The 15740-nt window shown below is 48.0% G+C and overlaps 1 protein-coding gene across 5 annotated transcripts in view; it reads right to left on the reverse strand.

Moving 5' to 3' along the window:
- Positions 1-15740, reverse strand: part of RYR1 (ryanodine receptor 1) — a 225696-nt gene that overhangs the window by 85140 nt on the left and 124816 nt on the right. For all 5 annotated transcript variants that reach the window (XM_083454661.1, XM_083454659.1, XM_083454660.1 and 2 more), the window contains exons 45-57: positions 14516-14627; positions 14167-14287; positions 13817-13986; positions 10426-10646; positions 8577-8667; positions 8161-8301; positions 6546-6709; positions 5165-5243; positions 4984-5073; positions 3447-3587; positions 1272-1346; positions 1076-1151; positions 827-950 (exon numbers count right to left, since the gene is read on the reverse strand). In XM_083454661.1, coding sequence (XP_083310787.1) covers positions 827-950; positions 1076-1151; positions 1272-1346; positions 3447-3587; positions 4984-5073; positions 5165-5243; positions 6546-6709; positions 8161-8301; positions 8577-8667; positions 10426-10646; positions 13817-13986; positions 14167-14287; positions 14516-14627 — 1605 coding nt within the window. The remainder of the gene's footprint in view (positions 1-826; positions 951-1075; positions 1152-1271; positions 1347-3446; positions 3588-4983; positions 5074-5164; positions 5244-6545; positions 6710-8160; positions 8302-8576; positions 8668-10425; positions 10647-13816; positions 13987-14166; positions 14288-14515; positions 14628-15740) is intronic.

The following is a 15740-nucleotide window of genomic DNA, read 5'->3' on the forward strand; positions in this document are numbered from 1 at the left end:
GTTGTTGTTTAGTCGTTTAGTCGTGTCCGACTGTTCGTGACCCCATGGACCAGAGCACATTAGTAAGTCTAGGGATTTAAATGTTACCACCAATACCTTGAACTTGACCCAGTAGCAGATTGGCAGCTAGAGCAAATCCCATGGACAGGGTGGTTATCTCTAGAGCAGGCATCCCCTAAACTTGGCGCTCCAGCTGTTTTGGGACTACAACTCCCATCACCCCTAGCTTTCAGGGCCAGTGGTCAGGGATTAATAATAATAATAATAATAATAATTTATTATTTATAATAAATACCACTATGGGCGGCTTCCAACACAATATTAAAATACAGTAATGCCTCAAACATTAAAAGCTTCCCTAAACAGGGCTGCCTTCAGATGTCTTCTAAAAGTCTGGTAGTTGTTGTTCTCTTTGACATCAGGTGGGAGGGCGCTCCACAGGGAAGGCGCCACTACCAAGAAGGCCCTCTGCCTGGTTCCCTGTAACCTCACTTCTCGCAGTGAGGGAACCGCCAGAAGGCCCTCGGCGCTGGACCTCAGTGTCTGGGTAGAACAATGGGGGTGGAGACGCTCCTTCAGATATACTGGAAATGTATTCCTGGAATACTGGAATATACTGGAATTGTATTCCCAGTTGTATATGATGGGAAGTGTAGTCCCAAAACAGCTGGAGGGCCGAGTTTGGGGGTGCCTGCCCCAGAGCATGTAGCATACGTTCCCCCATCTTTTTCCTTTTTTATACAAAACATGTCATCAGTGTGCATGTGTGTGTGTGTGCGCGATCTCGCCCACCCACCCTCCCCACCCCATCTCCTTCCAGGCTCACCTTGTCACTGCATAGCCATTAAGCTGGAGGAATTTGAGCAACTCCTGGGCCTTTTCTCGGTCTCGGGCCTTCTCCTTGGCCGTCAGCGTATCATAAGGCACCAGCAGGGGATGGGTGCCACCCCCTTGGTGGGGAGGAAAGAGAGAAAGAGGAGGCATGAAGCCTGCTGGGAGGGGGGAAAGGGGAGAGAACAACAACCCCCAATAAAAGGAAAGGCAGAAAGAAGAAGAAGAAGATGCAGAGGCTCACCTTTGGCTTCTAGTTCCAGCTTCTTCTTGCGCCCCCAGGTGTTGTGGTAGTTCTCAGCCAGCTGCTCTGCCATGGCCTATAGAGAGAGACCAGCGGTGGGGCGAGGAGAAGACGTGGTCAAAAGTGGAAGAAATTATATATTTGGGTAGGTTACGATGACTGAGGAATTTTCCCGCTCTGCTTTGTGCTCACTCACCTGAAGTTCCCTGGAAAGGGTCACTCCAGACAGGTCAATGGGCTGAGGGTTGTAGCCATGGCTGGGGTCATAGGTCTAAGGGGGGACACATAAGAACAAAGACCGCTCACTGGACGCCATTGCCTCCCCCACACCACCATCGCCTCCATCCCTGACTCAATTCTCTTGCGCTGGGTCAAATTTTCTGGGTGTCCCTCTCCCGCATGAATGCTGGAAGCTGCCTTAGACAACTGGTCCATCCAATCTGGAAACAGTGGCTCATGTTCGCCTCTCCTGTCTCCTTTATAAAGATCTGAGGAATGAGATCATCAGCCCACTCTTACTTACCATCCCAGGCTGCCCATCTGCGGCCATGTTGTTCTTTCTTTTATCAGATCAAAATGATCAGACTACAGCAAAGGTTGCTAGGTTTATCGAGGGTGCAATGAGATTAAGGGCCACTATCTGAACGATAATCTTGGTCATTTGATTGTCCTTTTTACCCATTGTTGTCTTTTTAATTGTATACATTGCTTGTTTTATGTTGCTATGGCCATTGGCTAATGTGAATGAAGTTTATCTATCAATCATCTGGAGGGCCCGAGGTAATAATAATAATAATAATAATAATAACAACAACAACAACAACAACAACAACAACAACAACAACAACAACAACAACAACAAGAATTTATTATTTATACCCCGCACATATATCCCCAGCCAGTCTGGGCGGCTTCCAAAAAATATTAAAATACTGTAGTACATCAAACATTAAAAGCTTCCCTAAACAGGTTGAGGAAGTCTGAGCTATACTCCCTAAATTGCAACTTTTCAAAGTGTGGGTGGATCTACACACAGAAAAAGTCAGAAATTATATCGGGAAGGGATATAAGGTCAGCATTTTCCCTTCGGCTCTTTGCCACAGCAACACGTCCCCTGCCTTGCTGTGTTTGGTTCCTTGTCTCCTTGCTTCTTGATCCTCGGACCCCTGACTACGTGACTCCTTGCTTTTGGACCCTTGGACCCTTGGCTTCTTAGAATCATAGAATCATAGAATCATAGTGTTGGAAGAGACCACAAGGGCCATCGAGTCCAACCCCCTGCCAAGCAGGAAACACCATCAGAGCACTCCTGACATATGGTTGTCAAGCCTCTGCTTAAAGACCTCCAAAGAAGGAGACTCCACCACACTCCTTGGCAGCAAATTCCACTGTCAAACAGCTCTTACTGTCAGGAAGTTCTTCCTAATGTTTAGGTGGAATCTTCTTTCTTGTAGTTTGGATCCATTGCTCCGTGTCCGCTTCTCTGGAGCAGCAGAAAACAACCTTTCTCCCTCCTCCATGTGACATCCCTTCATATATTTGAACATGGCTATCATATCACCCCTTAACCTCCTCTTCTCCAGGCTAAACATGCCCAGCTCCCTTAGACGTTCCTCATAAGGCATCGTTTCCAGGCCTTTGACCATTTTGGTTGCCCTCCTCTGGACACGTTCCAGTTTGTCAGTGTCCTTCTTGAACTGTGGTGCCCAGAACTGGACACAGTACTCCAGGTGAGGTCTGACCAGAGCAGAATACAGTGGCACTATAACTTCCCTTGATCTAGATGCTATACTCCTATTGATGCAGCCCAGAATTGCATTGGCTTTTTTAGCTGCCACGTCACACTGTTGGCTCATGTCAAGTTTGTGGTCAACCAAGACTCCTAGATCCTTTTCACATGTACTGCTCTCAAGCCAGGTGTCACCCATCTTGTATTTGTGCCTCTCATTTTTTTTGCCCAAGTGCAATACTTTACATTTCTCCCTGTTAAAATTCATCTTGTTTGTTTTGGCCCAGTTCTCTAATCTGTCAAGGTCGTTTTGAAGTGTGATCCTGTCCTCTTGACTCCTAGCTCTCTGACCCTCGGACCCTTGGCTTCCTGACTCCTGGCTTCTGAGCTCCCGTTCCTGCTCCCACCCCGCCCCCGATCCCGACATCCCCAGCCGGGACTTTGATCGGCCGTGAACCGGACCGTGACAGAAGGAGGAAATAGGAAAGGGGGTTAAGAACCCACACAACCCTCTCAAAATTGTGGCCTCCCAAAGGGCTTCTCATTTTTTAAAAAAGCATCTAGGGCAAGCAACATGTACTATTTCCCCTTAGTTCCAACCCCCAGATGTTCTTTCTCCTCCTAAGACACATCGGGACAAACCTGGGTTGTTTGTGAGATCTTGCGGGTCTTTTTCTTCTCAGTCTTCTCCTCTTCACCCTCCCGGGCCTTCTCAACAGTCCACTCCCAAGCGATCATGGCCTTCAGAGACTCCTTGATGGGCCAGCGGTAAATTTCCTTATCCTACAGAAAGGGAAAAGTGATGTTAAATTTTGGACAGAGAAGGAGAGAAAGGACTATGGCGAAGAATCACCGCATTTACTCAAATCTACTGCTCACCTTTTTTTGGCCAAATTAGGTTGCGAAAATTAAGGTGCGCGTTAGATTCGATGGCGCATTAGACTTGAGTAAATACGGTAAGCTGTGGTGCCCCATTACATCCTGAGAAGACTAGAATCATAGAATCCTAGAGTTGGAAGAGACCACAAGGGCCATTGAGTCCAACCCCCTGCCAAGCAGGAAACACCATCAGAGCACTCCTGACATATGGTTGTCAAGCCTCTGCTTAAAGACCTCCAAAGAAGGAGACTCCACCACACCCCTTGGCAGCAAATTCCACTGTCAAACAGCTCTTACTGTCAGGAAGTTCTTCCTAATGTTGAGGTGGAATCTTCTTTCTTGTAGTTTGGATCCATTGCTCCGTGTCCGCTTCTCTGGAGTAGCAGAAAACAACCTTTCTCCCTCCTCTATGTGACATCCTTTTATATATTTGAACATGGCTATCATATCACCCCTTAACCTCCTCTTCTCCAGGCTAAACATGCCCAGCTCCCTTAGCCGTTCCTCAAGCCGTTCCTATTATGGTCCAGTTTGGCCACATAAGAGGAGAGCTCTCTAACAAGGTGATTGATAGCCAACTGAATATTTCTAAGTCAAATCTCCACCCCCACTCACCATTCCCCCCTCCACCTCTTTCCCCCTTTTCTTCCTAATGTAACACTAATGAAACTGATCTGTAAAAAATGTAACTTGAAAAGAGACATTGCACATACCTTTGTAAACCAAGAAAATCTTTAATAAAAATACATTAAAAATATATATCTGCAAGCAAGAAATCCAATTTTCATTTCTTCATTTGGAAGTGTTATAACATTCCTAATCTTGTAACCAGCTGGATTCCTGACATTTTAATGATACAAAATATTCATCTGCTACCTGAATAATTATTTCTGCTTTAAAATGCTTCCCCCCCCCCCAAGAAGGTTTAGTCTGATGGACAGTGCCAACATCCTATTTTTAAGATGCATTTCCTTTTGGTCTGAAATTCTAAATTTCAGATTCAGTTGGTCTGTCAAGCGCCAGAATTCTGCGACATTTGCCTTTATCTTGCAGCTGGACTCGGGAGTCAAAAGGTTCTACCCGGCTTCTACAGGGTGCAATTCAGTGGCGTAGCGTGGGGGGTGCAGGGGGGGCCGGCTGCACCGGGCGCAACATCTGGGGGTTAGGGGGCGCAAATCCACGGGTTAGGGGGCGCAAAACCACGGGTTAGGGGGTGCAAATCCACGGGTTAGGGGGCGCAAATTACTTGCCTTGCCCCGGGTGCTGACAACCCACGCTACGCCACTGGTGCAATATTTACCTTTTCCGAGAACGTTTTGTAAGGGCGCAGCATGGGGTTCGTCTTAGCCTCTTCATCGACCACCTCCCCAAACGACCAGTTATTCTGAATCTGCAAGTGGGAGATCAAATGGTGTCATATCCTCATCTTCCTGGAGCTTGGAAGGTGTGTGCGTGTGTAGGGTCACGTGGAGGCTCCTTACCTTGTCAAAGGCCCACTTCTCATGGGTATACTCAGCATATTTGTTGATGAAAGAGTCCAGCCTCTCAGGAATGATGACGCTGCAAGAAAGAACGTTTTGATCAGATGCGAGGCTGGGCAGTTACAGGGGAGAAGTGACAGGCAGGAGCAGTGCCCATACCCGGGCCTGCAATGTTTAATTATTCCCGCCCACTCTCAGCGCTGGATTCTACAGGCTGGAATAAATTCAGGAGAGGAAGGAAATACTGAAGAAGTTGGAGGGCGTTTTTAGCAGGGAGCAGAAAGTGTTAGAATTCCTGCTCCATGATTGCAGTCATGGGATTTTTGTCTATCACATGTCGGTATATGTTTTGACTCCACAGAGTGGGAAGTGACGGAGACAGGATGATTGTGTTACTGTGTTCCGTGAAGTGGGACTATTGTCCTTTGTTCTTTTTCTCTTTGCTGTCTGATGCTAGAGAGAGAGGGAGCCATGTTGCAGTGCTCCATGTGTGTTTATATGTAAATTAAGTAGATTAGCCAAAATGCTGAGGTCTGTCACGCGAACTGCACAGACTCTGTGGATCCCTAAGTGTGCTGGTGTCTGTTGGCTTCGGTCGCTGTGATGTTCGGGCTGAAGAAAGCTTTTGAACGATCGACCAGGAGGGAGAGAACATGTCAGTCGGGCATGTGTCTCTACCAGGATCCTACTCGAGTGTAGAACGAGCTCCTGACAGAAAGGCTAAATCCCTCTTCCCCTCTTTCAATCTTCCCCTAAAGGTTCATTGTCTATCCCTTCACTGGCATTACCTCAGCAGGCCTGCTAACGTTTACGTTTATCTTTATTACACAGATCTCCTGCCTTTCCTTCAAGGAGCTACAAGTGGTGTACATGTCCTCCCCGTTTTGCTCCTCACAACAGCCCTGTGAGGTAGGTCAGGCCTGAGAGATGATGACTAGCGTGAGCTTCGCGGCCAAAGGGGGATTTGATATCGGCATCCTAACCACTATGCCACGTGCGTCCTTCTGCACTGAGAAGGAGAGTCTCCACCCCCATCGTTCTGCGCGGACGCTGAGGTCCAGTGCCAAGGGCCTTCTGGCGGTTCCCTCATTGCAAGAAGCCAAGCTACAGGGAACCAGGCAGAGGGCCTTCTCGGTAGTGGCACCCGCCCTGTGGAACGCACTCCCACCAGATGTCAAAGAGAAAAACAACTACCAGACTTTTAGGCGACATCTGAAGGCAGCCCTGTTTAGGGAAGCTTTTAATATTTGATGCATTACTGTATTTTAAAAATGGTTTTGGAAGCCGCCCAGAGTGGCTGGGGAAACCCAGCCAGATGGGTGGAGTATAAATAATAAATTATTATTACTATTATTATTATTATTACTTAAACATCACTCACTTGAGGGTCTCCACAGGCTTGGGGTCGAAGTTGCCCTCAGCATCCACAGACGCCTTCTTCTCTGTCTTGGATGAGTAGCTGGCATCCACGTAGTCAGGAGGGAGAGCCCCCGCAATGGCACACAGGCAGGGCATGGCAAGCTTATACAGGTCAGGGTCAAATTTCTGGGCACCATGAAGGAGAGAAGCAACAGTGGGTGAAGTGGCAGACAGAAAAGAAGAAGACCCACATTCCTGGCCATTCCCCAGGATGACTGGTGACTGGGAGCAGCCGCCGAGACCATATAACACCGGTCTTGAAAGACCTACATTGGCTCCCAGTACGTTTCCGAGCACAATTCAAAGTGTTGGTGCTGACCTTTAAAGCCCTAAATGGCCTCGGTCCAGTATATCTGAAGGAGCGTCTCCACCCCCGTCGTTCTGCCTGGACACTGAGGTCCAGCTCCGAGGGCCTTCTGGCGGTTCCCTCACTGCGAGAGGCCAAGTTACGGGGAACCAGGCAGAGGGCCTCCTCGGTAGTGGTGCCCGCCCTGTGGAACACCCTCCCATCAGATGTCAAAGCGATAAACAACTACCTGACATTCAGAAGACATCTGAAGGCAGCCCTGTTCAGGGAAGTTTTTAATATGTGACATTTTAGTGTATTTTTCATCTTTGTTGGAAGCCGCCCAGAGTGGCTGGGGAAACCCAGCCAGATTGGCGGGGTACAAATTATTATTATTATTATTATTAATTATTATTATTATTATTATCCCCACCCTCCCGACTGAGTTGCCCTTGGCTGTAACCTCTGCTGACAGACACTCATAGCCAAGGGCAGCCAGGAAAAAGGGAGACAGATCAGCTGGAAGCCAAAGGTCAGAGGCCAAGTCAAGAAGGCTAGATGCTTAAGCCAGTCAGCCAGAAGGCTGGTCACATAGTAGGGCATGGGAAGACACTTTAAATATTTTATTATTGGTATATAAGGCCATATACAGCTTGGGACCAGGCTCCCTCTGTCATTTTATGGAATAATCATCATAAGGTAAAAAAGGTAAAGGACCCCTGGACGGTTAAGTCCAGTCAAAGGCGACTATGGGGTTGCAGCGCTCATCTCGCTTTCAGGCCGAGGGAGCAGCGTTTGTCTGCAGACAGCTTTCCAGGTCATGTGGCCAGCAGGACTAAACTGCTTTTGGAGCAATGGAACACTGTATCAGAAACCAGAGCGCATGGAAATGCCTTTTACCTTCCCACCGCAGTGGTACCTATTTATCTACTTGCACTGGTGTGCTTTTGAACTGCTAGGTAGGCAGGAGCTGGGACAGAGCAATGGGAGCTCACCACTGTTGCATGGATTCGAACCGCCGACCTTCTGATCGGCAAGCCCAAAAGGCTCAGTAGTTTAGACTACAGCGCCACCTTTAATAATCATCGTACCATCAGGCTCAGTGGTTTAGACCACTGTGTCCCCCGCATTACCTTCATCGTACCATCATAGAAATGGCTTTGTTTGGTGTGGTGTGTAATTTTCTGCATTTTATATTGTGTCTTATTTTACCGCAAAACACTTCATCGCCCAATTCCCAGGCTGACCCAATGGATCCTACTTAAGATCAAAGTTAGGTACAACTGCTTACCTTGTGGGACAGAGACTCAAAAATGCCCCAGAAGAGCTTCCGGGTCAGGTGAAGCTCCTCCTCAGAGGTGACCCCATAGTTGGCCCAGCCAGTGGGAAGGCAGTAGTACTTCCAGCAACGCTCGTAATGATTGGTCAGGAGCTGGGCAGGGTGGAGCAAAGGAGTCAGCAGGGAGAGGGGCTTCCCGTCAAGAACACAATTTCCTTCATCCTCCAGACCAGACCTTGCCTACCTGGTGCCCTCCCAAAGTTTTAGACTACAAGTCCCATTGGTTCAAACCAGCGCAGCCATGCTAGCTGGGGCTGATGGGAGTTGTAGTCCAAAACACCTGGAAGGCACCAGGTTGGCAAAAGCTGCTGCAGACAGCCTGGTGTGTTCCATATGAAAACATCCCCCCCCCCACATGCACTGCTCACCTTCAGAGACATCTTTGCAAACTCATTGAGGATGGGCACATCAAATACCAGCCGGCGCAGGAGATGCTGGAGCATGGAGGGCCTGATATACCTGGAAAAGTAGCCCGCAATGAAATTCTGTGTTTGGGGGACCAAAAATATTAAGGAGCAGGGGTAGGGAGGCTTAGAGGAATGATGGTTCTGACACCTGGTCAACCTCTTAAGTGTACAGTCATACCTCGGGTTGAAGTAGCTTCGGGTTAAGCATTTTCGGGTTGCGCTCCGTGGCGACCCGGAGGTAACGGAACGCGTTAATTCCGGGTTTCGCCGCTCGCACATGCACAGACGCTCAAAATGACGTCACGCGCATGCGCGGAAGTGGCAAATCGCGACCCGCACACACAGATGCACGGACACGGGTTGTGTTCACTTCAGGATGCGAACGGGGCTCCGGAACGGATCCTGTTTGCATCCAGAGGTACCACTGTCTTTGTATGGAGGGACCAACCGTCCTCAGAAGGAACATCAGCTGTGGCTAGCCAGATAGATATAAAGGCCATATAGATCCAGATGCAGTTAGAGCATATATAGAGGCAGAGAGACAGAACTATAGCATGGGAAGGAGAGAGAGAAATAGTCACAACAGGTCCTGATGTGAGCAGAGGCAAATCAGGACAAAAGTACCCTGGAAAAGCTCTATATAGGGCTCACCTTGAAAAATGAGTGAGAGTGAAGCTTAGATGTTGCTTCAACAAGTCACTCTCAGACCAAGCTTTATACACCAGCTCTGTCTCATTTTTTCCCCAATTTTCTGTCTCTCTTTTTTAAAGGGGGACAGCTTTCTCCAGCTGTCGTGTACAATTTCTCCAGCTGTCGCAATGCAACGGGCCGAAGGGGTAGAAGGAGGAGGAGTTTGGATTTGATATCCCGCTTTATCACTACCCGAAGGAGTCTCAAAGTGGCTCACAACCTCCTTTCCCTTCCCCACAACAAACACACTGTGAGGTGAGTGAGGCTGAGAGACTTCAGAGAAGTGTGACTAGCCCAAGGTCACCCAGCAGCTGCATGTGGAGGAGCGGGGAATCGAACACGGTTCACCAGATTATGAGTCAACCGCTCTTAACCACTACACTGCACTGGCTCTGTGAGCTCCTCTTGTGCAAGTGCTTCCTCCTCTGAATTCCTCCTCCCAATCTGAATCCCCAGTCTCATTCCCCAAGGAAGGGGAGACTAACCCCAGGGTCATGCGAGAACAGAACAGATGTGTGCAGATTAATACAAGAAGCAGCCATGACGAAGAAGGAATTCAAGGCCTGCCCAGCTTCCAGAGTCGAAGAGGCAAGTTGTTCACTTGTTGGAATGGTGCTCCATAGTTTTGGGGCCACTCCGAGAAGTCCCCATCATCATTTGCACTCACCTACCTAACTGATCTTGGGATGCGGGTGGCGCTGTGGGTTAAATCACAGAGCCTAGGACTTGCCGATCAGAAGGTCGGCGGTTCAAATCCCCGCAATGGGGTGAGCTCTTGTTACTCAGTCCCTGCTCCTGCCAACCTAGCAGTTCGAAAGCACGTCAAAGTGCAAGTAGATAAATAGGTACCCCTCCGGTGGGAAGGTAAACGGGGTTTCCGTGCGCTGCTCTGGTTCGCCAGAAGCGGTTTAGTCATGCTGGCCAGTAAAGCGAGATGAGCGCCGCAACCCCAGAGTCGGTCACAACTGGACCTAATGGTCAGGGGTCCCTTTACCTTTACCTTACCTAACTGATCTTAAGGGTGAGCATTCAAGAAGGACCCCCAAGGACGTGAAGGCAGTGCTTCCGGTAACCCAGGGCATAAAAGGTCTACCCTGAGATTAGGGCCCCTCCTCAATACCTGCAGAGCGCCATGAGGCACTCTTCAATGACGTCACGCTGCGCTTTGGTGAGGGAGCGCCCCCGTGACAGCCGGTAGATGGTGTGCAGCATGGAGTCCACCATGATGGCCCGGTGCTCAGTGCCGGCGAAGAGCGGGGCACACTTGGTGATGAGCGGTAGCACTGCCAAGCACAGGTAGCGATTCATGGCCAGGGCCATCTCCGTGGTGCTGAAGGCAGCCTGCGGTGGGAGAAAGGAAAAGGTCAGAAGCGTGGGAGATGAGAAAGGCCTGTCAGTTTGCATTTCTTAGTGCAGAAAATATTGATCTGATTTCGTTATATATAAAGAAGATTTTTAAGTACCGTATTTTTTGCTCTATAAGACTTACTTTTTGCCTCCTAAAAAGTAAGGGGAAATGTGTATGCGTCTTATGGAGCGTATGCAGGCTGTGCAGCTATCCCAGAAGCCAGAACAGCAAGAGGGATCGCTGCTTATGCTGTGCAGCGATCCCTCTTGCTGTTCTGGGTTCTGGGATTCAGAGTATTTTTTCCCCTTGTTTTCCTTCTCCAAAAACTAAGTGCATCTTATGGTCTGGTGCGTCTTATAGAGCGAAAGATACGGTATATGTTTTTGAAAAAACCAGAGTCATTCCTGTTGGGAATGGTGGGAGAAGGCATTGACAAGAATGACCATAAACTGTTCTTATACACAAAAACGGCGGCGAGGTTATTGCTGGCTCAGGTATGGAAACAGCAAAAATTGCCTACAATAGAAGAATGGCAGTACAAGGTTATGGAGTATGCAGAAATAGCCAAATTAACAGCAAAAATTCGACATCAGGGGGATGAAACCTATCAAAAAGAATGGGGAAAATTTATGTTATATAGAGAGATGATGTGAAATAGGGAAACCAGTAGAATTAAAATAATATCTCATAATGGGAAAATACAAGAAATTTACTGGATAATAATATCAAAATGAATTAAAAATGAATATTAGGATTATTATTGAACAATATTTGTAAATGAATATAGACAGACAGCAAGAATTTGTATATATAGAAAGATTTGTTTGTTTACGGACATTTAATGGAAAAAATGAAGAAGAACAATCTTATGGAAAATGGACAAAGACAATGTGAAAAGTCAAAGAGGACACAAAAAAGCCAGAAGAATGAAGGAGGGAAGTCAGCTCGGGAAAGCAAGAACAAACGTGAAATATAATGTATGTGTATGTACAGTATGTAACTAAAAATTCAATAAAGATCATGTAGACATCTGATTTGTAGAGATCTTTCCTATTCTAATTATTTCAGGAGGGTTCTTGGAGCGGGATGAAATATAATTGCCTCTGGTCTACTGTTTGGGAATCCTGCAACATGTTTAAGTTTTTACTCTGCTAACTATACATTGGAGTTCTACTCCGGATCAATATTGAGTAGGATTTCAATGACAGGGCCATCAGAAGGGAAGACCACAGAACATGAGAAGAACCCTGCTGGGGAAGATATTTGGACAAAGTGGACTCTGCAGTTAAGCAGTAAAGGGGAAACATATAGCAGAAGTGAACTATTAGGTTTTCATACACGCAGAAAGAAGGAAAGGAAATTTATAAACAGCAATTATTGTTTTATTGCAGACTGACAACTTGATCACCTCACTTGTATATATCGGAAGTGTTAGAATATTGTACATGCAGGATTTGTCAAGTGGGTAGGTGATGTTAAGGGATAATAAGTTAAATTTAACAAAGAAATGATTGTGATCTAGGGAATGGAATGTGAATTAGAAATGATTGGGAAACAATGCAGAAAGAAAAGGAAATTATGGGCACACCGAAAACGGAGTGTGGGAAGCCAATTTCTGGAAAAATTGTACTAAATTTGTTTTCATCTGTGGTGGATTTGATAAAATTCGCTAAAAATTTTTTTCTTTAGGCAAGCCAACCCAGACATGTGGAATACTGACATACGTTTTAAACCTGGTTTTTATCTTGTCCTGGGTGGCAATCATTTTTTGAATGTTTTAAATTCCTTTTGTTCCATTTGGTTTATTTGTTAAGTTTGTATACCACCGCCCTTCAGGGAGGTCCACAGCATGAAAACACAAAATAAGAACACAAAATATACAATAAAAGCATTAACAAAACCAACCAGCCAACCCACAACCCTCCTCCCATGGTTGTTTTTAATAATTCCACTGTATTATTCTTTTCGTAAGCCTCTTTGAGGTTGTTGCTTTTGTTTTGTTTCTAAAAATATTTTTTTATTAAGCAATTTCAACAGAACAAATTATTAGTCCAAATAATCAATTACATTATTTCCCCCCTTTTTATTCCTCCCCATCCCTCCCTCTCCCCCCCACCTGAGACTTCCCTCAGCTCCCCTCTCTGATTTATTTGCACATATTATTATCCGCATGTTAAAAATTGTACACATCATTGCCTTATCTATCATTTATTCTATTAATAAATTTGTGGATGTTTATTCAAAAGGAGTCCAAGTCATTTTGGTTTTTTTTTAAAGTAATTTGTAAAAAGTTCCTAATCTTCCTTGAAGCCATGATTATCCTTCTCACATAATTTATGTGTCAACTTTGCCAATTCTGCATAACTCATACATTTTTCTTGCCATTGTTCTTTCATTGGGATTTCCTTGAGGTTGTTGATTTTGGACAATCAAGTGGTATATTAATTTATAATCACTCAAACAAACAAACAAACAAACAAACTGTTAAGTTGTGGGTGAACATATCAGACGACACAGCGATTCTTCAAACAGCTCTTGTTTATTCACAGGCCAGAACAGAACTGAACTGAAGGGCTCAGTCAGCCTGCTTATATAGAGCTCCAGTACAACGTAACTGTAACAATTTTCTAAAACTATCCAATCACTGAACGTCACTTTCGATCCCTTATTTGCATAACTATCTACAGTATCCCCCTGCTGGCCCAGGGTGAGAACTTCAGTACAGTGGCGTAGCGTGGGGGGTGCAGGGGGGCCCGGCCGCACCGGGCGCAACATCTGGGGGGGGGGGCGCTCGCACTCGCAGCTCTCTGCCCCTACCTGGCTCACTCACTCTCTCTCACTGCAGTGCTGGCGATCCGAGCCGCCGGGTCGCTGCCCACTGTGGAGGGGAGGGTGCCAGGCGTGCGGTGCAGTGCGGAGAGAGCGCGAGGGACTATCTGGGGGAGGGACAGTGCAGCGGGGGGGGGGGGCAAATTACTTGCCTTGCCCCGGGTGCTGACAACCCACGCTACGCCACTGCTTCAGTACATAACACAAACAAAGTCCAGCATCCTGATTTCATAGTGCCCAGTCAGATGCCCCAATGGGAAGCCCCCGAGCAGCAATCTCCCCCTCATGTGATTCCCCGCCAATAGTATTCATCCCTTCCTATCCCAGCACTCACCGTGTCCAATGAGGCGGCAGCTCTCATGTCCGGCAAGAAGCCCACCTCCAGCACGCTGAGAAGGAAGTCCTGGTTGTCGATTCCGTAGACCCGGTCCAGGAACAACACCATGGGTGCCTTGTGGTCAGGCACAAAGCTCGCAGACATCTTGGGCTCGACAACGCTGCCGTCTACGCACGGGCAAGAGAAGAACATTAGCAGGTGGAGGAGAGTAAGCCAGGCTTCTGGAAGCCGGTTGGGGTGGGGAAAGCAAAGCAGACACGAGGAAGGAGCAGCAAGTGCACATGGAAGGTTCCGGAAGGGCCCGGAAGGTTCTCGGGACCAGGAAAGGTCCGGCCCGGCCACCGTACCTTTGCCAAATGATGGGATCTGCAGAGGTAGACTTATGACCCCCACAAGATCCTCCAGGGGCACCAAGGAACGCAAGATGGCCCTGATTCTGAGGGCTTCGCCTTTTCCGGCCTGGATGAGCTGTTTGGATAGAAGGAGGCAAGGCGTGAGGAGGAGCCAGTGGGTTAGGGACCTGATCCAATGCCCACTTTGGAAGAAAGGATGCTTGGGGGTGGGTGGGTTGAGGACTGTGCTGGAGGGTGGGGGGGATCAGTGCAAGGTGAAATGTTGTGGGGGGAGTTTTGGGGGGTTGAAGTGGGCTATCTCTAGCATTGCAGACAGTGAAGGGAGTGGAGCGGTGCTGCTTACATGCATCTCAGGGGCGCAGCGCCCCAGCAAATCGATGAGGGCGGCATAGAAGGACATGATTGCGTTGCCCAAATGCACCCGGTTCTCCTCGTGGGATTCCTCTCCCCCAAATCTGGTAGAGAGAGAAAAAGAGAGAGAGAGAGAGAGAGTAGGAAAAGGGAAGAGGGATCATCAGCCATTCATGCAGTGAAGGTGGGGAGCATGGGGGGGGGCAAAATAATGAAGCCCTACCCCTAAACAAACAAACAAACAAATGTGAGAGTAGGGAAAAGGAATGAATACTTGTCACGAAGTGTGTGTGAAAATGAAGTTGCAGCCTGAGAGCTCAGACAAGTGGTCACCATGTCAGCAGAGTGCAGAATACGGCCATCAGCTTAGAACAGGGGCCGGCAAGGTTTACCTCGCCTGGGCCAGTTCACTCCAGCGGAGACCCCTCCGAGGGCCAGATTGCGCATGCGCGATTTCTGGCGTCGGCATCTGCGCAGACGCGATTTCTGGCACCGCAGAAGCGAGTCCTCGTGCCGCGCTGTGCCGGTTTATCGCAGTGCGCAGGACTCACCAAGTGGGTGGTTCGGTTGGTGGGCGGCTCGTGGGCCGGATAAATGACCCCCATGGGCCGTTTGTGGCCCATGGGCCTTAGGTTGCCTACCCCTGGCTTTGAATATTGTGGCAGTGACAACAACCCGAATTCTTAGCTTTTACATTGAAAAAAACCACACACACAAACAGATCAAGGCTCCAGTCCTCCTGAAGGCGGAGGGGAAGTGAAGTGGAGAGGGAAACGGAGAAGGGAATTTTTGATTTGAGCTAAGAAATCAGGGGGATGCGGGTGGTGCTGTGGGTTAAACCACAGAGCCTAGGACTTGCCGATCAGAAGGTCGGCAGTTCGAATCCCCGCAACAGGGTGAGCTCCTGTTGCTCAGTCCCTGCTCCTGCCAACCTAGCAGTTCTAAAGCACGTCAAAGTGCAAGTAGATAAATAGGTACCACTCCGGCGGGAAGCTAAACGGCGTTTCTGTGCGCTGCTCTGGTTTGCCAGAAGCGGCTTAGTCATGCTGGCCACATGACCCGGAAGCTGTACACCGGCTCCCTCAGCCAATAAAGCGAGATGAGAGCCGCAACCCCAGCGTCGGCCACGACTGGACCTAATGGTCAGGGGTCCCTTTACCCTTTACCAAGAAATCAGGGGGTCTGACTCTTGAGACTAGTCCCATTTTGGTAATGTT

The sequence above is a fragment of the Podarcis tiliguerta genome (genome assembly GCF_965153285.1).
Source record: "Podarcis tiliguerta genome assembly, chromosome: 8".
NCBI lineage: Eukaryota > Metazoa > Chordata > Lepidosauria > Squamata > Lacertidae > Podarcis > Podarcis tiliguerta.